General features: G+C 55.9%; 1 protein-coding gene across 1 annotated transcript in view; it reads right to left on the minus strand.

The window, feature by feature from the left end:
* Positions 1-278: 278 nt before the first annotated feature.
* PDE6B (phosphodiesterase 6B) overlaps positions 279-21915 on the minus strand; it is a 32435-nt gene continuing 10798 nt past the window's right edge. The window contains exons 4-22 of the mRNA XM_027545418.1: positions 12008-12148; positions 11846-11920; positions 10932-10996; positions 10089-10155; positions 9900-9947; positions 9030-9179; positions 8779-8922; positions 8395-8460; positions 7809-7955; positions 6685-6792; positions 6391-6500; positions 6188-6275; positions 5697-5797; positions 5354-5461; positions 4515-4578; positions 4122-4196; positions 2739-2822; positions 1496-1643; positions 279-724 (exon numbers count right to left, since the gene is read on the minus strand). Of these exons, the coding sequence (XP_027401219.1) occupies positions 663-724; positions 1496-1643; positions 2739-2822; positions 4122-4196; positions 4515-4578; positions 5354-5461; positions 5697-5797; positions 6188-6275; positions 6391-6500; positions 6685-6792; positions 7809-7955; positions 8395-8460; positions 8779-8922; positions 9030-9179; positions 9900-9947; positions 10089-10155; positions 10932-10996; positions 11846-11920; positions 12008-12148 (1851 nt within the window). The 3' untranslated portion in view covers positions 279-662. The remainder of the gene's footprint in view (positions 725-1495; positions 1644-2738; positions 2823-4121; positions 4197-4514; positions 4579-5353; positions 5462-5696; positions 5798-6187; positions 6276-6390; positions 6501-6684; positions 6793-7808; positions 7956-8394; positions 8461-8778; positions 8923-9029; positions 9180-9899; positions 9948-10088; positions 10156-10931; positions 10997-11845; positions 11921-12007; positions 12149-21915) is intronic.

Here is a 21915-nt window from a genome sequence, read left to right on the forward strand (position 1 = left end):
CTGACTTGGCTTTTCTTCCCGGCTGAGAACCATTTGGTTCTTGGAGGCGTGTGGTTGCTTCCATGAAGGAAACCTCAGGGGTGCAGGTGGACTTGGGCAGGCCACAGGTGCGGGTCCCTCAGCAAGGTTCAGACCAGGTCCTGGCAGCATTTATTAACACGTTATTTCTGCACAGATCACTGAGCTCTGATCACTGGTCTCACAACCTGGACCTTTCTGGCAGGATTTCTGGTTGGTCACAAATGAATGTCCTCTGCCACATAAAAAAGAGCAGCATGTTTTCTTTTGATTTTATTCTAAATTTCTATTCACATATTTGTTCCTAAACCAGATGAGAACTGGCATCCATGTATCCATTTCTCCACCTGTATACACATAAACACATGTGCAGTTGTGAACATATTCACCCAGTGCTCTCGGACACACAGCTCACAGATCTCCTGGTGGTGTGATTATGTATCCAGAAGTTGGATGAGGGTAAGGTAGGCTACACTGTTCAGATCATTGACTTTAGTTCATAAAAACACAAGCCTTAAAAAAGTTCAAAGTATCCAAAATGGTCTTCAGTCATTTTCTCAGGCTCCCTAACCTCTTGTACCAGTGGTTAGAGGCGGGGTCCCAGGGTGGGGGTGGGGTGTGGGGCAGGGGGCCCGCGGACCACCTCAGAGGATGTGGCAGGTTGAAGACCGGGGTGCCGGGCCGCCATTGCAGATTTCTGTGCCCACTGCAAGAGAAGACAAGACGGTGAGCGAGGACCATGAGTGGCCCAGCGCCTCCATCCTCCCTGCAGGGGGAAGGGCAGGGCAGGGGCTGGTCTGCCTAAGCCGATTAGCCCGGCTGATCCTAATTTAGTTCTGGTGACGCTCCAGCAGTGGCCTCGCAGCTGGCTGGTTTCTGTTGGTTCTCTCCCCTGCAGACGTTTCAGAGAATGGTGATGACAGCTGCAGAGCACAAGCAAGGCTCGAGGACTCTGATGTGGGGGCACCGGCTGGTGCCAATGGAGCCGTGCTCCCACAGTGCTGGGGGTGGGGTGGGAAACAAGCTCTGCGCCCGGGGCGGGAGCACCATGCGTGCTGACCCCTAGCTTGCTTCTTAGGTTCCATGGGTCTGCTGTTTCAGCTCTGAGGCTGGCGTGGGAGCGTAGATAGAGTTTATGAACTACTTAAGAGGGAACCGCTGATGGATGATGGGAACAGAGGACCTGAGTTGGCTTTCCTCCCCTTTATAAAGGTGACTTCCCTCCAGAATCCCTTGACTCGGACCCCGAGCAGGCCTTCAGACCGGGCTCATCAGCCACCCTGAGTCAACCAGCCTGTTCCTAGGGGATGGGCCTCACTCTGGAAGGGTGGCCGTCTGTGCAGCCCAGAGTCCAGGCACCCTGACCACAGGGCCACCCGAAGCCTGCCAGGGCCAGATGAGTGTCGCCTCACACCCGCCCCCTGCAGGCCAGGGCCAGGCTGCGTGGCCTTGGTTGAGGCTGGAGTGGAGCCCAGACCTTTCTTGGCCGTCATCTCTTTCTTCTGGTCCTCCTCCAGGGCCTTCACCTTGGCTTCGTACTCATCGGCCAAGGCCTTCCACTCCTTCCTGTTGTTCTGCAGCCGGTCAAACATGGGCAGGATCTCCTCGTGGAAGCGGGAGAACTCCTGGAAAGGAAACAGAAGTCAGACCACATCCCTAGTGGCTCCTGGGTGGGCTGGGCCAGAGGTGGGGTGCTTAGAGATGCCACATCCCCAGCAAAGACCTAAAAAGGGAGAAGGCCTTGTGGTTTGTGTCCTTGAGGTTGGAACAGGAGCTACAGGGTGAGGTCCTGAAGAACAGAAAACATCCAAGCAGAAAGGACATTCCCTAGCAAGGGGGCTGAGAAGGCTGGGCAGATGTGTGGGTCCTGGGGCTCCTTCACCCTCATGCAGACATCGCATGTCACACAGAGCACATGCTCACACATGCACACGTGTGGACACACAAGCTGTGCGGGTAGATGGAGGCGGGGAAGGCACAGGGGGGCAGTGCCTGGTGGGCCCCGGCAGTGAACCTGAGGACCAGCACGTGCGTCCTGGTCCCGCCTTCCTCCCAGCACTGACTCCAGCCCCTGGTGGAGGCAGAAAAGGGAGCTGGTGCTTCAGTAAAGGGAAGCACAAGGCCTTGGGGGCTGAGGTGGGGAGTGGGACAAGGTGGTCAGAACCCAACACCCTTCTTGGAGTATGGGGCTACCCCTGAGACTGCAGCCAACAGTCATGGCGGCTGACCTTTGGGAGGGCTCTGCCCCCACCCCTGGCCAGTCCCCAGAGCCGAGGTCCAGCGCCTGCGCCAGGTCCTTGGCTCGCATCCCACTGCCCCCGGCTCTGCTCAGCTGTTTGCGGGGCCGGGCGCACCCAGCTGGAGGCTGGACCACCCCCATCTTCCCAGAGCTCAGACCCTGAATGGATGCACCGCACATACCCTGCAGTCGGTGCCTTGACAACACTGTGCAGGCTCTGCATGGGGGTGCCTTTAGATGGGGTTCGGGAAGGGATGTTTGGGGTGTGACATCAGGGTGTGCAGGAGGACGTTCTGGGAGGGAGAGATTGGGGTGGGAAATTTCATGATCCTTCTGAGGAACTGACAGGGAGGGGACCCCCTTGGGGTGAGACTGACGGTTTTGAGTTTCAGTGCAGATTTGAGCGGGGAGGAGCCCCACAGCAGCCCCCGTCTCACCCTTCCCCTGCAAACCCAGCCAGGCCCTGGGCTGCCCTACTCACCTTGTACACAAACGTGCACACGAAGTCGATGAAGCCGACCTGCAGCTTGGGGAGCTCAGCCGCCTTGTTCCGGTCCATCATTGGCTTAAGGGGGAGCAGGGACACCGTGAGGCCTCCAACACCTCCATGAGCCTCAGGACTCAGCTCCACCCCAACGTGATGAGCCTGTCCATGTAGGGCTCACCTTGGAAGGGAAACCCAGGAGCCCCTCCAAGACACTGTGCCATTCTGGGGAGCTGCCCTAGGTGGTGCTGGGCCCCTGCCGCGCCAGCCCTGGTGTGGCGCTTGGAGCCAAGTTCCTCCAGCTCCCCCATGAGCTATCCATGGTCCTGACCCGAGACCTGGCCCCCAGCTCCTAAGGGGCAAAGCCCAGATACTCTGAAGGAGCTGATTTAGCGTCCAGCCTCTGGACTATCCCCCTGAGCTGCCTCCTGGCAGTCTCTTCCTCAAAGCTGCCCGTTGTCTGGAGCTCAGCGTGCTGGAGTGAGTCATGCAGGACCCTAGCGGTCTAGCCCAGGGAGACAGGCTGCCTGTCCTCCCATCAAGATGCCGGGTTGGTCAGGGCACCCTTTCCTGCAGTCTGCACCTGGCCCCCGGTCTTCGCAGCCCCATGCTCAGAGAGCTCGTCAGAGGCTGGAGTTGGCCTGTGAGACCAAACCTCCCTCCGTCTCTTCTGGTCATTGTTGGGCAGTGCTCGTGTCCTTATCCCCATGCAGGTACCAGTTCGGTCTAGCAACAGATTCCTGACCCCCACACTGCTGACCCAAAGATCCTGGCATCCTGTGGGCCTGTGGGCAGATGGAGCTCCAGGTACACCAAGACTGCCTCCCTCTCTCACCTCCACTCCTGTGAGGCCTGGTGACTGTGGGCATGGGTCCAAGCCCCCGTGTCCTTCCAGTAGTGGGCAGTCCTGCTCTGCATACCACCCCAGCCCTGCTGCACACTCCCCACCTCGGCTACTCTCTCCACGGCCACAGCCATGTCCAGGTGAGCCCTGGACTCTGGCCACCACTCCCCCTCCCAGCACTCTTCCCACGGGCCAGGCCTGCCACACCCTGAGCCTCCCTGGAGCAGCTCGCAGCCACACAGGGGCTCACCCCAGAGCTGCCTGGGCCCACGGGGGCTTTCGGCCAGGAGCTGCAGCCTGGCTCTGCAGCTTTGGCAACAGCTTTCCACCTCTGCGGGGGATCACATCTTTACCCAATCCTTGTATTTCCACAACTTTACCCAGATCCAGGCTCACGTCACATGACCCCACAAAGTGAGAGTTAGGCCCCAGGATTCCAGAACCCCCGGGGGTCCCCAGTCTGGGCCCAGCCCCAAGGGCCCTGGGAGCTCCCAAGGGCCGGGACAGGTGTGGAGGATACTGGAGGCGACACTCACGATGGGCTGCTGATCCAGAACCGTCCTCTCCAAGTCCCCTTGCTCCCAGAACTCAGCTGCCACCAGCAGAGCAACCTGAAAGGCGCACAGAAGGCAAGCACCGGTGGGCTCAGCGCTTGCTCAGATACTGTCCTGAGATCCTGCCAGGACGGCCGGGGCCCTCAGCCTTCTGTGTCCCAGACTCTGGTGGCCCAACTACTGAGGCTACACCGCTGTGGTGCCCAGGAGCGCAGCAGCCTCCTCCAGGGTGGCGGCTCTGGCTGGGCCCCAGAGCTGGGCAGCTGCCTTCGCCTCACCTTGCAGACAAGTGGGGCTGTTTCCCTCCCCCAGGCCCCACTTAGATGCAACCCCATGGGGACTGGCAAGACGTCTGGGGACCCACATGACTCTGACCTTGCTCTGGACTTCCCAGGGCTTGGTGATGGCAGACAGGTCACACGCCGTCATCATCATGGCCCTGCGGGCAGATGGAGCTCCAGGTGCGCCCAGCCTGGCCTCCCTCCCTGCCCCACCCTGCAAGGCCTGGTGTCCCTGGGGGCACACAGCCACGCGCCAGCGTCTGCAGTAGTGGGCGCCCCACCCTGTGCACCACTCCAGCCCTCCCCTGTCACCCCAGGCCGCCAGGGATGAGTCAGCAAGCGTTTCCTGGGGGCCCATGATTTACACATAGCTCCTCATTGGGCCCGGAGAAGGTGAAGGCACCCCACTCCAGTACTCTTGCCTGGAGAATCCCAGGGACGGGGGAGCCTGGTGGGCTGCCGTCTATGGGGTCGCTCAGAGTTGGACACCGCTGAGCAACTTCACTTTTCACTTTCATGCATTGGAGGAGGAAATGGCAACCCACTCCAGTGTTCTTGCCTGGAGAATCCCAGGGACGGGGGCGCCTGGTGGGCTGCCGTCCATGGGGTCGCTCAGAGTCGGACACGACTGAAGCGACTCAGCAGCAGCAGCAGCGGCCACACTGGGCCACTGGGACAGGCCTGGGCCTGGACTAGTTCTGAATCTCCACTTTGCAGATGAAAGAGTGGAGGCTCATAACGTGAGCAAATTATTTAACGGTGGACTCGGGCTGTCTGGTCCCAAACCCTGCAGCCTCCCCGAAAGGAGAGCGGCTGGGGTGGGAGCATGGGCGCTGTCCGGAAGTGAGCTGCCCTGCTCTGGGCTCCCAGTCCCGCCCTCGGAGCTTTGCAGGAGGCGCTGCAATCAAGGGGCGGAGCCGCGCGCCTGCTCACATGACGATCTCCTTCCTCGTGGTCTCCAAGGACAGGTAGTCCACCCAGCTCTTCCTGTCCTCGTAGTTCTTGGACTCATCCACAATCTTCTGGAACATCGTCCTTTTTCTGAACCCGAAGGACAAAGGGAGGGAGTCGACCCCTCGCCCCCACCCCCGCAGGACCCCGGCAACGTGTCCTTCTTGGTCTGAGCCCCACCCACCCTCCCAGAGAGGATCCGAGGCCAGAGTCCAGGCCTGGGGCGCCGGAGCGGGGCACGTCTGTCTGGGGCCCCAGGTACCCCTCTACCGGCTCCTTCCCAGCAGGGCCCCGGGGCGCCAGCGGGGCGGTGGGCGGCACCCACTTGAAGTAGAGCGCCAGGTCTGTGGCGATGATGGCGATGTCCATGAGGTGGATCACGTGCTCGTGCTGCCGCCGGTTCAGGTTCTGGTAGATGTTCAGGGTCTGCGGGGGTGTGGGGGGTGCTCCCGTCACAGCCGCGCCCCCTTCTGTGCCTGTCCCCGACTCCCTCCTGGAGGCCGTCCAACAGTCCCTCCCCATGTTGCTGGCCATCTTCTACCCAAGGGTCATGGGCCCCAGACACCGGTGGCCCCGTATTGCACTGGGGGGCATCTAACGCCCACCTTCCCTCAACACCCGGAATATGAGCCCCCGCCCTCAGGGGGCATTTCCAAACTGGAACCACCAGGGGTGCCATCACCCCCATTGCTTCAAAGCCTGCCTCCCTTCTCCAGCCCAGAGCGATGTGGTGTGGTTGCTGGCGGTGGAGGTTCAGGGGAGTGGGCGCAGGTCAGCTGGCCAGGGCCTACGGGAGAGTGAGGGGAGGACACGGACCTCCTCGGAGAGCAGGAACTTCCCGAACTCCAGGTGGTGTCGCTCCAAAATTGAGGAGCCGTGGAGCTTGGCTAAAGGGTTCTGGGACCTGTCACAGAGGTTTGGCTAAGAACAAGCAGCGGGCAGAGGCCCCAGGGCAGCCTGTGTGCCCAGCACCCCAGGGAAGGGGCGGCACCCTCAGAGGGCCCAGGACCCGCGCCTACTTCATCTGGTAGAGGTTGTTGGTGCCCCGATGGTCAATGTCATGGCACAGGCCGGCGGTCACCATGGCAAAGGCCTCCAGGTCCGTGTAGTAGCTCTTCAGCTTGCCTGTCTGCAGAGACAGGTGCCCAGATTCTTGCCCTGCCTGGCCCCCGGGGAGCTCAGTGGAGCCCGCCACCCCTCCCCAGCTTGGGTGCCTGCCACCCGCTTCCGGGCCCTTGAAGGCTGCACCTCCAGGCTCCTCCCAGCCCCGTCAAACAGGGTGCCCTCTCCCCACGCGCGCCCCGGCCACGCACCATGAGCAGCGTGAACATGGTCTGGGCCACGTTGAAGCCGTGGCGCCAGTTGTGGTAGGTGATTCTCCTGTAGCCCTTGCTCACGGAGAACAGGAACCGCACCAGGACCTGCGGGAGGTGAGACACGGGGTCCAGGCACCGCAGTGCCCGGTCCCAGCGACGCATTTCCAGCTGACGGCAGTGTGAAAGGCCCACGTCCCTGCCCGTCCCATGGCCCTCCTGTCCACTGGCCTCCAGCTGCCTTCCTGGGTGGCACCTCGGGGTGGACGAGGGGTGGAAGGGGTGTGGACGGGAGGCATGGAAGAGGGGCGGGCAGGGGGCCGGCGGGGGGTGGAGGAAGGGCGCGTGGGGGGCGGGCTGGGGGGGTGCAGACGACGGTGGACCCAGGGCGAATGAAGGGGGGACGAGGGGCGGATGTGGGTGGGCGGGGAGTGGACGGAAGCGGACGCCGGGCGGACACCGGGGGCAGGGAGCCGGAGGAGCGGAGCTGAGGCCGAGAACACTTCCAACGTCCACAGGATGCCTGGGGCCTCCATCCTGTTGCCAAACCTCAGGTCGGGAAAGGACCCCAGGCGAGGGGCCTGGGATACTTTAGAAGAAAATGTCCATTTCAGCCGTGGGCGTCTGAGTGGGGCAGGATGTGTGGGCACCGGGGCACACAGTGGTGGAGAAAGAGGTGGTTGGTTGCTGAAGGCCCAGAGGCTTAGGGGCAGCAGGAGGGTGAGCCTTCTCCGGACGGGCAGTTGAGTTTGGGTGATAGAACCCGGGCTCAACCACCGCGTCCACAGCCGTTTTTAGGGCCAGAAGTTATCTGGGATTCCTGCATTCTGTTAGTGTTTTCTATAATGTGTTTATGTGTGTTTTCCCTTAGTTTTTACCCCTGCTGCTGCCCCGTGATGTGTGTGATCAGACTGCCTGCAGCCCCGTGGTATCACGCTCTCCGTCCGTCCGTCTGTCCAGCCACGTAGGCTCCACACACTTGCCGTGTGTGTTTTGCCAGCCCACACTGTCCATTCTGTGCGGACATGGCTTGCCCCCAGACTTCCTGCGGGAACTGGGATCCGGATCATCTCTCTGTGACCTCCTGGGAAAGCTGGGACCCTGGATCACAAATGAGCCCTCACCTCCTGGGGGATCTGGAACTTTCGAACCACACCCAGCTCATAGTACATCTGGATACCGCATTTGACCAGCTCCAGTTCCGTGCACTCCAGGTCCGAGAAGTGGAACTCATAGATGTCGAACTTGGCGGGCCCCGGCAGCACTTCCTTCTGTGGGAGGGACGGTGGGGCTGAGGGGCAGGCCCGCCGGAGCCCCGCCTGCTCCTCAGCTTCTCTCAGGGATCCTCTGTCCAGCCTCAGACACGCCAGGTGTCTCTTAACTTTGGCTGCAGCCTGAGGTGCTCTCAGCCCCTCCTGGTTCAACCCTTTCCTCTCCCCTTCTCCCGCCAGTGGCCCAGCAGCAAGAATTTGCCCGCTGGGCAAGTGAAGTTGTGAGGGAAATACAGATACACACATGCGTGGGCACACGCAGATATCGGCAAGGACCTGTGAATACACAGGCAGGTGGAAGGATACACGGACGCACGCGATCACAGGGATGGGCGGGCGTATTCAGCACAGACACCGCAGGACCTCCCTCTGCCACCTGGGGTGGCACCTCCCCTCGCTCAGGGCTCCTTGGGCCCCCGGGGCGGGGCCAGACTCTGACCAGGATTTTCCCCAGCTCGTCCTCCTCGCAGTCGGCAGGCTCCTTCCCGAGGCGTTCTCTGGTTGGCTGGGAGAGAAGACGTGCTATGAGACGGTGATGGCGTCAACTGCACCTTTCGTGGCTGTGGGACTGAGTGATCCCTCGGGGAGCCCCAGCCGGAGCCTCTGGCCTCAGAAACGGTGGCGGCGGCCTCGGGCCGGCTCTTGTTCCCTCCACACCAGTCCAAGCTCTCTGCCTGGACGGTGATGGTGGAGCCCTCACACAGCACGACCAGAGGGGCTGGGGTCCCTGCTAGGGGCCTGCGGCCGGGCAGGGAGCCCCGGGCGGTGTGGTGTGTGCAGGTCTAGGCCACACCCCTGCTCCCCGTGGGAGAGCCGGACGCACCAGGATCAGCTGGATTTCCTCTCTGTCACATCTCACGTGGTACAGGACCATGTCTTGGGCGATGTCCTTGCGGTTCTCCAGCTTGTTCATCTTGTCGTAGGTGTCAGTGTTCAGCACCGACCAGCCCAGGAACTGTGTGAGAGACTGCAGGCGCACGTCACCCCCATGGGCGCCCTCGGGGCCGGCTCCCAGGCCTGGGTCCCACAACCCCCGGGGTCGTCTCCGGAACCCCGCCTGTGACAGGTGTTTACCTCCATCAGGACTTCATCCTGCTCATCGAAGGGCTTCCCGTCCTTCCTGTTGTAAAATGTCGCGACCCCCACGATCTCCTCCTTCTTGTTGACGATGGGCATGGAGAGGACGTTCTTGACGATCCACCCAGAGTCGTCCAGAGGCCCCTCCTGGCGGGAGAGTTGTTCAGAGCTGACCGCTGCCCTGGGTCTGACCCTGGCCTGGGCCTGCTTGTCACCCAGGGAGCGTGAACCTCGCTTCTTCTGCCCTCAAAGGGCAGAGGCTGGGTCCCTGCTCCCATCTGGCGGCCCACCATGCCCGCGAGCCAGCGGTGACCTCTTCCTGGAAGAGGGAAGACGTCCGCCAAGGTGCCTCACCGAGCGAGCGCTGCAGTCACATCGGTTCCCGCTCTTGGAGGCCGCCCCCACCCCGCCTGTCCCTGCGCTCGACTGAATGCTCTGCTGCTAAGTTCCCAATAATTGCCAAACAAGGGGCCTGGCATTCCCCCGGGCCCCACAGACGGTGTGGTGGGTCCCCGCTCACATTCCACTCATGGTTGGCCAGTGAAATATGGACCCTGGCCAGTTCCTGGAGGGGGCCCTGAAAGATAAAGCGCAGTTCCACCCGTCCACGTGACCTGGGCCTCCTTTGGAAAAGAGCCCACCCCGGTAGTGCGTCCCCAGAGGGAGCAGACGTGAACCCTCGCCGGGTGCAGCCGCAACCACCCAAGCAGCAGACCTGTGTGCACGGAACATGCTGTGCTGCCCTTAGCCTGTGAGGTCTGAGGTTGTTTCTTAAGCAGCAAAAACGAATTCAGTCCATCATTTCTGAACCACAACATTTTTTTCCCTAAAGTACAGTACACATTCCATTAATGAATAGACAGATACCTGAAAATTGAACATTTCGTCGGCAGGGGCATTCATAATATTACAGATCTGAAAAAGGATCAGAAACACAATTTCACTTGAAGCGGCCAAATATAGAGTATGATTCTAAAATAGACTGTCCAGTCTGATGAGCTTCTACGTAGGCAAAGCTGGGGCACTTAGGCCTCTGGGAAGGGCTGGGGAACTCACAAAACCGCTTTCTGCCACGTAGGTTGGAAGGCCGCTGGCAAGGGCCCAGTGGTCAGCTGGGGGTGAGCTGTGGGGAGAGAAGCAAAGGGCGGTGGGCAGGCGCTCGGGTGTGTGTGCGCTGATTCCCTTCCCCGGGCTCTGGGTGGGTGTGGGAAGCTGGCAAAGACTTGAAGAAGGGGAGGGCAGGCCAGGGCTGGGTCTGGGGACACCTGAGCTGTGTCGTGCCTCCTTCTCTGCCCGTGAAGAGGCCCCCTCTTCCTGGGAGCCACAGGCTTCCCCCAGGCAGGCCTGGCTCTGGGTCCTGCTTGCTGCATGGGCCCCGCGGGTGGGGTCCTGATGGGCTCTGGGGCTCGTACAGCTGTGCGGCTGTGGGGCTGGAAGTGGCCAGCTGCCGCCCCCTCTCTCCAGGCTGCCCTCAGCTCTGTTGGTTCTGCTGCCCTCTGGGCTGGTCCCTCCAGTCCCACCGCCTGCACCGCCCCCCGCACCCCCCGCCCCCGGCTGTGCAGTGTCAGGCCTCCCTGGAGACTCCGCCTGCGGGCTGGCCGGGTGAACCAAGATGAGACCCTAAGGGCCTCAAAGGCCAGTCGCTGCTGAGAGGGCCACCCGGACAGCTCTGCTGAGCCTTGAGTCCACATCAGTGTTCGTGGGACGTCAGGCCTCCTCGTGACCCCATGCATTTCCTCCCAGACCATTGAGTCAGTCTCTGTCCTGCCTCACCCCGCGGCACAGGGAGCGTCAAAGGGTGTGGGGGCGAGCCAGGGGCTGCGGACTCTGCCGTAACGGGCCCTCAGCCCCGTCCAGCCCGGGCCCTCGGGTAACACTTCTCAGAACCCTGACACTTACGGGATGACCTTGATGTCTTCCTTGCCGTGGAGGATGTAGTCTATGACTTTGTAGAAGAGGATTTCCTGAGAAGCAGACCGCAGAAGGCATGAGGGGCTCCCCGATGGGAACCCCACCACACACACCACACCCACACACATGACACACCACATAAGCCCACATAACGACACGCAGGCACATGCGTGGACTGTGCACATGTGTGGACCATCACTGACTGTCCTGGGACACACGTTTGTCTTCCCTCCAGCCACGTCCCCCACACACAGACTGGCCCGTATCTGTCACACAAGTGCGTGCAGCTGAGCCAGGCCTGTGTGTCCATCTTTCACAAACACACACACACACACCTGTCTCTCTCATATAACTGGGACAAGTTGTGGTCACAGCCGGCCTCTGTGCAGAGATTCCCACATGTACTTGGCTCACAGAACCCTTGGAGTCCCTGAGACAGCCCGTTGCCACCCCACTTGACAAGAGGGGAGATTGGGTCAAGGCTCTGACGTGTGACCCCGGTTGGATGCACAACGTGTGGCTGAGGTATCTGCACACGTCCCTACCCGACTCGCACCCCTACGTGGCCCCGCTCGGGCAGATGTTAGAGCGATTTAAGACGAGGGCAGCAGGTCTGCTCAGCCAGAGCAGATGTTGCTCAGTAAACCAGGCTGACAGCCCTCTTGAGGACCAGGCCTGGCCCTTGGCCCCAGAGCACTGCAAGGGGCTGGCGCTGGGGAGACGTCCTCAGGGGCCTGCCCTCTGGAGCGGTCAGAGGGCCAGGCAGCCCTCCACCCTGTCCTCGCCTCGCCACAGCCTCCCGAGCCTTCCCTCCCACCCGGGTCAGCTGGGGCGACCCCTCCCCATGGTGGAGCTGGGCCAGGAAGCCGGGTGCAGGGCAGGCCTGTCACCCTGCGACTTACTCGGCCGTCAGGTGTGCGGGGGCCCGAGTACGCCTGGGCCTCTCCCATCAGCACGGGCCACACATCAAAGAATTCCTGGAAGAGAAGAGAAGGGAGCGGGGCACCAGCTCAGCGGCAGAGCAGGACGAGGCGGCCAGGGGCCTGTGGGCGCCAGGGCCTCACCTTCTCCTTGGTCATGTCCAGGAGGCCCACCGAGTACCGGTCACAGTTCAGATAGGCCCGTACAGTGTAGAAGGCCTTGTGAAACTGCCTCTCGATGTCTGTCAGCTCCTCAAACACCTTGTTGGCCGACCACAGCAGCACCTGGGGAGTGACACACCACTGCGTCCGTGGCCACACACCCCCGTCTGCACAGCAGCACCCGAGTGAGGTCTGCCACACCCGAGACACACACTTTCACACACGCACACGGAGCCCGGGACGCGGACAGGGGCGCCTCTCCTGGCGTCTCTGCAGGGTGCCAGCGCCTGAGATTTGATCCAGCATGTGGCCCTCGGCTCCCTGCCTCAGGGTCCCCGGAAGCTTCCTGGCAGGTAAGTTCTCCAGGCTTTGGCCACATCCCCGCCACTCACTCCTCGGTGTTGGCCTCAGGCTGTGGTGGTGAGTGAATGAAAATTTAGATCAATTGCCATGAGCTTGAAAGGCAGAGCTCTGACCAGCCAGCCTTCCATAACTAGCCTGTGAGAAGCTGGGGCTTGAGGACACGAATTTGTTGTTTTCGGGACGTCAGGCACTTTTGTGGTCTCTGCAAAGCAAGTTGAGAGCGAGAATGCACTGACACGCTCTAGGAGGGCCTAGCCAGACCCTGCCCGGGACATCAGCCCCCAACCAGGCCGGCTGCTGTGCAGGGTCAGCCTCCTGCCCCCCGCCCCCCACCCCCACCCCCGACCTCTTCAGCAGCGCCCCGGGCCGGACCCTCTAGGCCCCACCCCTTCACACACACTCACCGCCTCCCCGCCTTCTGATCTGTAAGGAGGGCGGCCTGGTGCCCGGTCCCTTCTCCTCCACCACGAGGAGCCAGCCTCCTTGCCTGGCTCCCTTCCTGCCAGTTTGTGAGCATGTGTGACAATGTGTGCATCTGAGAGTGAGTGTGTGCACGTCAGTCACCTGTGCCTCTACCCTAGAGGCCTTCTGAGCTCTTTGGTACCAGTCCTGGTGAGAGCAGAACCCATGTCACAAATGTTGAGGGGTGGGTGGTCGGGTGCCCAGGTATGTCATGGACAGCTGAGCTTGGGGGTGGGGGTGTCTGGGCTGCAAGCCTAATTTTTGAGCCATCTGAGTACTTCAGTCCCAAAACCTGTCCTCTAGGAGAGGGATGGAGTGAGGAGGAAAGGGCGCGGGCATCACAGTGCAGCCTCTAGGGGAGACCTCACTCCAACTCCACCTTGCCCCTCCAGTGCCACAGCTGGACCAAGGGCCAGTCCCCACACTGGATGCTGCTCTGAAGCAGGCTATCTTGGCCCCAAGGAAATGGGTGCTCAGCGGATCAGGCAGCGTGTCCACAGTGGTTTGAAGCCAGGTGTGAGGCCCACCCCAGGCCTCTACCTTCCCCTTCTTCCTTTTTCTCTCTGACTTGAGTCTGGGGTACCGTCTGATGGGATGAAGGCATCTTAGGGGTTACCGGTAGCCACTGCCATACCAGGTTTTAGAGCGTTCCAGCCCCCAGCCAACACCCCGATCCCCCAGCCAGAAGGTCCTCAGCCCCCAGCCAACACCCTGATCCCTTCTGGAACTGCCCCACTGACTGCTGAGTGTTCTAGAACTTCGTCTAAATGGATTCATGCAGTGCCTGTCCCACGCCCACCCCCCTCTGCCTGTCCCACATCTGTCTGGGGCGGCTCTTCCCAGACCAGTCTGCCCTCCTGCCTCTGTGGGCCCTTGGACTGCTTGTCTCGACTGCTGCAAACTGTGTTGTCTCGGTGGTGCCCCTGGAGCCCCTTCTCTGTCTGAGTGACCAGGAGCCTGTGGTTGGCAGGAGCTGCAGTGTAGCCCTTCACAGATTCATCAGGGGCGCTCCTCTTTAATGTTCCAAGATGAAATCTGGGAGGGGCCACTTGGTGACCCTGGAAGTGAGGGGCATCCAGCTGCATCTGGGGACAGATAATGCAGAGGCCTGTGCTGCCCCTGGGGTGGGGAGGCTGGCCTGTGAGGCCTAAGCTCATGCTCATACTATGGGGGGGGGGATATCAGGCCGCTGGGAGGGCAGGGGGCAGATGGGAAAGGTGACCCAGAGGCCCTGGGCAGCTTGAGCTCCCAAGGCCCTTATTTAGGGGCAAGTTCTTCAATCTTAAAGAATTTTGAGAATCACTTGTTAAACACAGCCATTATTCAAGTTAAATAATGTTAACTTAAAAATTAAGAAAATTAGGGAATTCCCTAGCTGCTCACTGGTTGGGACTCTGTACTGTCAGTGCTGAGGGTTTGGGTTTGATCCCTGATCAGGGAACTAAGATCCCACAGGCCACATGGCCAAAGAATGGAAAGAAAAAAAAAAGAAATTACATGAAGGCAAAAATAATAAATATGCAAATGCATGTTTCCCCGTTTCACTACAGGTGACTGTTATCCGTATGCTTATGGCTTCTGACAGTGGAAAGAAGGGTCACCCTATGATACTTCTCCCAGCCATGTGTCCAGCAACATCAGAGTGGGAGCTGCAGGGACAGGAATCAGCCTGCACTGCCCAGGGGGGGCGAGCCCGCCCCACCTTGCTGCTCCCACTCACATGTCCTGACTTCCAAACACTTCCGCATGTTCACAGATCAGGAATACGAGTAGCTTTGAGCCTGGGTGCTCTTTATGTAGCCTTGTGAGTTGGGGCACCTCTCACCTCATCCTGGGAGCGGCAGTGCACATGCTCTGTTTTTATACCAGCCAATGGGTTGTGGACAAAGCATGGTCTGGGCAGCGTGGAGCCAAAGTTCTGTACCCTTGGGGCCTCTCGTCCAGCTGGTGCTGCAACATGGGCCGTGGGAACCGAAGCTACAGCTGGCCAGTCAGCCTCACGCAGCAGATCTGAAATTCCCACATCCCAGGGCCAAGTCTATGATTTCTTTGTTGTTTCTCTTGCCTCTGACTAAAGTGGCCAAGACACCTTCAAAAAGGGGTTGATGGGAGCCCCTGAGGCAGAGTCCATGGGAAGAATGACCAGGGCTGATCGACAGTGATTCTTGACCAGGGAGGGGGCCTAGGACCCTGGAGGATTGCTAAGATCTGTGCGAGGGAGGGGCAGGCCCTGTGCAGAGAAGTGCTTTAATTTGCAACTGGGGCTCCCCTACAGCGTGAGGAAGAAGTGGGCACCAGACTGAATCGCAGGCAATGTGGGAGCCAGGCTTTGTTCATTTCAGTCTTTTCTTTTCAAAGATAGCTGTGAGGTAGAGCTGTGAAGTAATTAGAGTTCTTTAAAATGCTGTTCAGAGTGTAAGGTCTCAGAGGTGGCTTTCTACTGGGGTTAGGCGACATCTGAGTGGAAATCAAAGTATTTAATTGAGACATGAACACCCATTGTTGGAAGTCCCCTTTATAATTCTCACATCTGTACATGAATGTGGTCTGAAGAGCTGGAAACATCGGGTCTCTGGATGGTCGTGTTTCCTAAGTGTCAGGGATTCATTTGCTGGAATGATATTTATTGCCTGCCTTAGGACTGGTATAACTGGATGATAGAACAGACAAAAATCCTTGACTCTTAGAATCATTTTCTAATGCGGGGAGTGTAGGCTAGAACATAAACAAACAAAGCAACCAGATGGCTTGTCACGGGGAAATGAGCAAATGCAGGGGGTCCAGCAGGTGGAGATCGATGGAGGGGGGAGATGCAGGGCTAGAGTGAGGAGGTGCTCAGGTCAGGGGAGACCTGTCTACAAAGGAGCCATGGGATGTGTGGGGCAGTGTTCTTGGCAGAGGGACCAGCAAGTCCATAAGCCCTTGAGAGGAGCATGGCTGGGGCAGGATGGTGGAGTATGGAGAGGTGGGCAGGGGCTGCAGGAGAGGCCCTGAGGGCCCCCCAGTGATAGGACCTAAGTTTTCAAAGTGTGGCTCTGACTGAGTTGAGTTGGGGTGGCTAATGAGAGAGGCAGAAGGAGCGGGACCCTGAGACAGTATGCAGGAAGAGGAGCTGAAAAGTGAGGGTATCCAAAGCAAGGGCTAGGGGCTCAGAACATGACAGGCAGAAAATTAGAAACTTGGCTTCTCCAGAGATCCAACTTCCCTGGAAGGAACACAGCCCCTGGGTGAGATCTGCTGGGGGAAGGTATGTGTGGTGGGGCAGAGTCAGAAGATGCTCCCAGGCTTGCCTCCCACACCCACACCTGGGCTGTGTGGGGTGGGTTTGAATCTTGGCCTGAGGCCACTGCTTGAAGCTGCAGATAAGAATCTGGGGAAATGTCCTCACAGCAGTTAGGTTAAGGGGCCTGGTTGAGAGGAAGCTGAGAGAAAGGCAGCCTCAAAGCCAGGGTAGGATGAAAGCCACTCAGAACCCCTCCCAGGGGGACGGCCAGGCCTCACCAAGGGCAGAGGAGCATGCGGTGAGCATATGGGAAGAAATAAGGGCTGGAATTTAATGAAATACTTGAATACTACCATCCAGGAGGTTCAACACACACCAGATGGGATGAATTCAAAGACACCCAGACTATAATCAAGCTGTTGAAAGATGGAGAGACTCTTGAAAACAATGAGAGAAGAGAATCATCACACACAGGGGATCCTCACTAAGTGTATCAGCAGATTTCTCATCTGCTCTCATTTCAGCACAGAATCTGCTGAAACTTTGGGGACTAGAAGGCAGTGACCTGGTGTATGGTGGTTTAGTTGCTAAGTCATGTCCGACTCTTGCAACCCCATGGACTGTAGCCTGCCAGTCTCCTCTGTCCACGGGATTCTCCAGGCAACTCCACTCCACTGGAGTGGGTTGCCATTTCCTTCTCCAGGGGATCTTCCCATCCCAGAAATCGAGCCTGGGTCTCCTGCATTGCAGGCAGATTATTTACTGATTGAGCTGGTCTTCCCAATCCAGGCATCAAACCCAGCTCTCCCATGTTGCAGGAGGATTCTTTAACAACTGGGCCACCAGGGAAGCCCAGTCTGGTGTATTCAAAGTGCTAAAATTAAAAAAACCAAAAACCTGTCAATTAAGAATCTTGTATCTGGGAAAACTGCCCTTTAAGAGTGAGGGAGGAATTAAGACATCTCCAGAAAAACAAAAGTTGAGGGAATAAATGACCACTACAATTTCGCAGCAAGAAATGCCCTCCAGGTAAAATGAAAGGACCTCAGAACTAGAATTATTATAACAATGAAAACTAAAATATTGCTGAAATAAATTAGAGAAGACACAAATAGTTAGAAAGACATTCTTTGCTCATGAAATAGAAGACCCAATGTTGTTACCATGTCAGTACTACCCAAAGTAACCTACAAGTTCAATTAATCCCTATCAAAATCTCAATGGTGCTTTTGCAGAAGTATAAAAACACATTCTGGAGTTATATAGCAGCTCAAGGGATCGTGAATAGTTAAAACAATCTTGAGAACAACTAAAGCTGGAGGACTCATATTACCTGATTTGAAAACATAGTACAAACCTACGTTAATCAAAACATGATACTGGCATAAAGACAGCCATATAGACCAATGGAAAGCTTACAGAGTCCAAAAATAAACCCTGGCATATATTATTTTTGACAAAAAAATCCAAGACCATTCAATGGGGAAAGAGTTCAGTTCAGTTCAGTTCAGTCACTCAGTCGTGTCTGACTCTTTGCAACCCCATGAACTGCAGCACGCCAGGCCTCCCTGTCCATCACCAACTCCCGGAGTTCACTCAAACTCATGTCCATCGAGTCGGTGATGCCATCCAGCCATCTCATCCTCTGCTGTCCCCTTCTCCTCCTGCCCCCAATCCCTCCCAGCATCAGAGTCTTTTCCAATGAGTCAACTCTTCGCATGAGGTGGCCAAAGTACTGGAGTTTCAGCTTTAGCATCATTCCTTCCAAAGAACACCCAGGGCTGATCTCCTTTAGGATGGACTGGTTGGATCTTCTTGCGAAAGAGTAGTCTTTTCAACAAATGGTGCCAGGAAAACTGGATATCCATAAGCAAAATGATGAAGTTGGACCCTTACCTCACATCATAAGCAAAAATAAACTCAAAATGGATCAAGACCTAAAAGTAAGATCTAAAACTATGAACTTAGAAGAAAATACAGAAAAAAAGCTTCCTGACATTGGATTTGGCAATGATTGCTTCAGTTCAGTCACTCATTCGTGTCCGACTCTTTGCGACCGCATGAACCACAGCACGCCAGGCCTCCCTGTCCATCACCAACTCCCGGAGTCCACCCAAACCCATGTCCATTGAGTCGGTGATGCCATTGAACCATTTCATCCTCTGTCATCCCCTTCTCCTCCTGCCCTCAATCTTTCCCAGCATCAGGGTCTTTTCAAATGAGTCAATTCTTCACATTTGGTGGCCAAAGTATTGGGGTTTCAGCTTCAACATCAGTCCTTCCAATGAACACCCAGGACTGATCTCCTTTAGGATGGACTGGTTGGATCTCCTTGCAGTCCAAGGGACTCTCAAGAGTCTTCTTGCTTATAACTGATTGCTTAGATATAACATTATGACTGACAACAAAAGAAAAAATAGGCAAACTGGACTTCCTGAAAATTAAAAACTTTTGTGCATTGAAAGACACCATTAACAGAGTCAAAAGGGAGGGAGAAAATATCTCCACAGCAGGAGAAAATATTTGCAAATCACACATCTGGTAAGAGATTAATACAAAGATTATGTAGAGAACTACTAAAATTCAACAACAAAAACAAACAGCCAGATTAAAAAATGGGCAAAGAACCTGAATAGACATTTCTCCAAAGAAGAAATACAAATGGCCAATAAACATGAAAAGATGATCAATATCAGTAATCATTAGTTAGTTCAGTCGCTCAGTCTTCTCCGACTCTTTGCGACCCCATGAACTGCAGCACGCCAGGCCTCCCTGTCCATCACCAACTCCTAGAGTTCATTCAGACTCACGTCCATCGAGTCGGTGATGCCATCCAGCCATCTCATCCTCTGCTGTCCCCTTCTCCTCCTGCCCCCAATCCCTCCCAGCATCAGAGTCTTTTCCAATGAGTCAACTCTTCGCATGAGGTGGCCAAAGTACTGGAGTTTCAGCTTTAGCATCATTCCTTCCAAAGAACACCCAGGGCTGATCTCCTTTAGGATGGACTGGTTGGATCTTCTTGCGAAAGAGTAGTCTTTTCAACAAATGGTGCCAGGAAAACTGGATATCCATAAGCAAAATGATGAAGTTGGACCCTTACCTCACATCATAAGCAAAAATAAACTCAAAATGGATCAAGACCTAAAAGTAAGATCTAAAACTATGAACTTAGAAGAAAATACAGAAAAAAAGCTTCCTGACATTGGATTTGGCAATGATTGCTTCAGTTCAGTCACTCATTCGTGTCCGACTCTTTGCGACCGCATGAACCACAGCACGCCAGGCCTCCCTGTCCATCACCAACTCCCGGAGTTCACTCAAACTCATGTCCATCGAGTCGGTGATGCCATCCAGCCATCTCATCCTCTGCTGTCCCCTTCTCCTCCTGCCCCCAATCCCTCCCAGCATCAGAGTCTTTTCCAATGAGTCAACTCTTCGCTTGAGGTGGCCAAAGTACTGGAGTTTCAGCTTTAGCATCATTCCTTCCAAAGAAATCCCAGGGCTGATCTCCTTCAGAATGGACTGGTTGGATCTCCTTGCAGTCCAAGGGACACTCAAGAGTCTTCTCCAACACCACAGTTCAAAAGCATCAATTCTTCGGTGCTCAGCTTTCTTCACAGTCCAACTCTCACATCCATACATGACTACTGGAAAAACCATAGCCTTGACTAGACGGACCTTTGTTGGCAAAGTAATGTCTCTGCTTTTGAATATGCTGTCTAGGTTGGTCATAACTTTCCTTCCAAGGAGTAAGCATCTTTTAATTTCATGGCTGCAGTCACCATCTCCAGTGATTTTGGAGTCCCCCAAAAATAAAGTCAGCCACTGTTTCCACTGTTTCCCCATCTATTTCCCATGAAGTGATGGGACCAGATGCCATGATCTTCGTTTTCTGATTGTTGAACTTTAAGCCAACTTTTTCACTCTCCTCTTTCACTTTCATCAAGAGGCTTTTTAGTTCCTCTTCCCTTTCTGCCATAAGGGTGGTGTCATCTGCATGTCTGAGGTTACTGATATTTCTTCAGGCAATCTTGATTCCAGCTTGTGCTTCTTCCAGCCCAGCATTTTGCATGATGTACTCTGCATATAAGTTAAATAAGCAGGGTGACAATATACAGCCTTGACGTACTCCTTTTCCTATTTGGAACCAGTCTGTTGTTCCATGTCCAGTTGTAACTGTTGTTTCCTGACATGCATACAGGTTTCTCAAGAGGCAGGTCAGGTGGTCTGGTATTCCCATCTCTTTCAGAATTTTCCACAGTTTATTGTGATCCACACAGTCAAAGGCTTTGGCATAGTCAATAAAGCAGAAATAGATGTTTTTCTGGAACTCTCTTGTTTTTTCCATGTTCCAGCAGATGTTGGCAATTTGATCTCTGGTTCCTCTGCCTTTTCTAAAACCAGCTTGAACATCTGGAAGTTCATGGTTCACTATTGCTGAAGCCTGGCTTGGAGAATTTTGAGCATTACTTTACTAGCGTGTGAGATGAGTGCAATTGTGTGGTAGTTTGAGCATTCTTTGGCATTGCCTTTCTTTGGGATTGGAATGAAAACTGACCTTTTCCAGTCCTGTGGCCACTGCTGAGTTTTCCAAATTTGCTGGCATATTGAGTGCAGCACTTTCACAGCATCATCTTTCAGGATTTGAAATAGCTCAACTGGAATTCCATCACCTCCACTAGCTTTGCTCGTAGTGATGCTTCCTAAGGCCCACGTGACTTCACATTCCAGGATGTCTGGCTCTAGGTCAGTGATCACACCATCGTGATTGTCTTGGTTGTGAAGATCTTTTTTGTTCAGTTCTTCTGTCTATTCCTGCCACCTCTTCTTAATATCTACTGCTTCTGTTAGGTCCATACCATTTCTGTCCTTTATCGAACCCATCTTTGCATGAAATGTTCCCTTGGTATCTCTAATTTTCTTGAAGAGATCTCCAGTCTTTCCCATTCTGTGGTTTTCCTCTATTTCTTTGCATTGGTCGCTGAGGAAGGCTTTCTTACGTCTTCTTGCTATTTTTTGGAACTCTGCATTCAGATGCTTCTATCTTTCCTTTTCTCCTTTGCTTTTCGCTTCTCTTTTCACAGCTATTTGTAAGGCCTCCCCAGACAGCCATTTTGCTTTTCTGCATTTGGGGAATGCGGATCAGAACCACAATCACGACTAACACCTGTGAGGATGACGACTGTTCAAACCAAAACAGAAAACGAGTGTTGGCAAGGACGTGGGGAGACCGGGACCCTGTGCACTGTTGGTGGGAACGGAAAATGGCACCGACACTTTGGAAAACAATATGGAGGTTTTTAAAAACATTTATACGGAATTACCATAGGATCCAACGTTTCCACTTCTGGTCATATACTTAAAAGCATCGGAAGCTGGATTTCAAAGAGGTACCTGTGCACCCATGTTCACAGCAGCATTATTCATAATAGCTAAAGTGCCGGAGCAACAGAAGTGTCCATCAACAGATGAATAGAGAAGCAAAATTGTGGTATATACACACAATGGTATACTGCTGCTGCTAAGTCGCTTCAGTCGTGTCTGACTCTGTGCGACCCCATGGACCCCTGGTGGGCTCACCAGGCTCCCCCGTCCCTGGGATTCTCCAGGCAAGAACACTGGAGTGGGTTGCCATTGCCTTCTCCAATGCGTGAAAGTGAAAAGTGAAAGGGAAGTCGCTCAGTCGTGTCCGACTCTTAGCAACCCCACGGACTGCAGCCCACCAGGCTCCTCCATCCATGGGATTTTCCAGGCAAGAGTACTGGAGCGGGGTGCCATTGCCTTCTCCGACAATGGTATACTATTCAGCCCTAAAAAGGAATAAAAGTCTGAACATGCTCCA

Source organism: Bos indicus x Bos taurus, chromosome 6 (genome assembly GCF_003369695.1).
Source record: "Bos indicus x Bos taurus breed Angus x Brahman F1 hybrid chromosome 6, Bos_hybrid_MaternalHap_v2.0, whole genome shotgun sequence".
Classification (NCBI taxonomy): domain Eukaryota; kingdom Metazoa; phylum Chordata; class Mammalia; order Artiodactyla; family Bovidae; genus Bos; species Bos indicus x Bos taurus.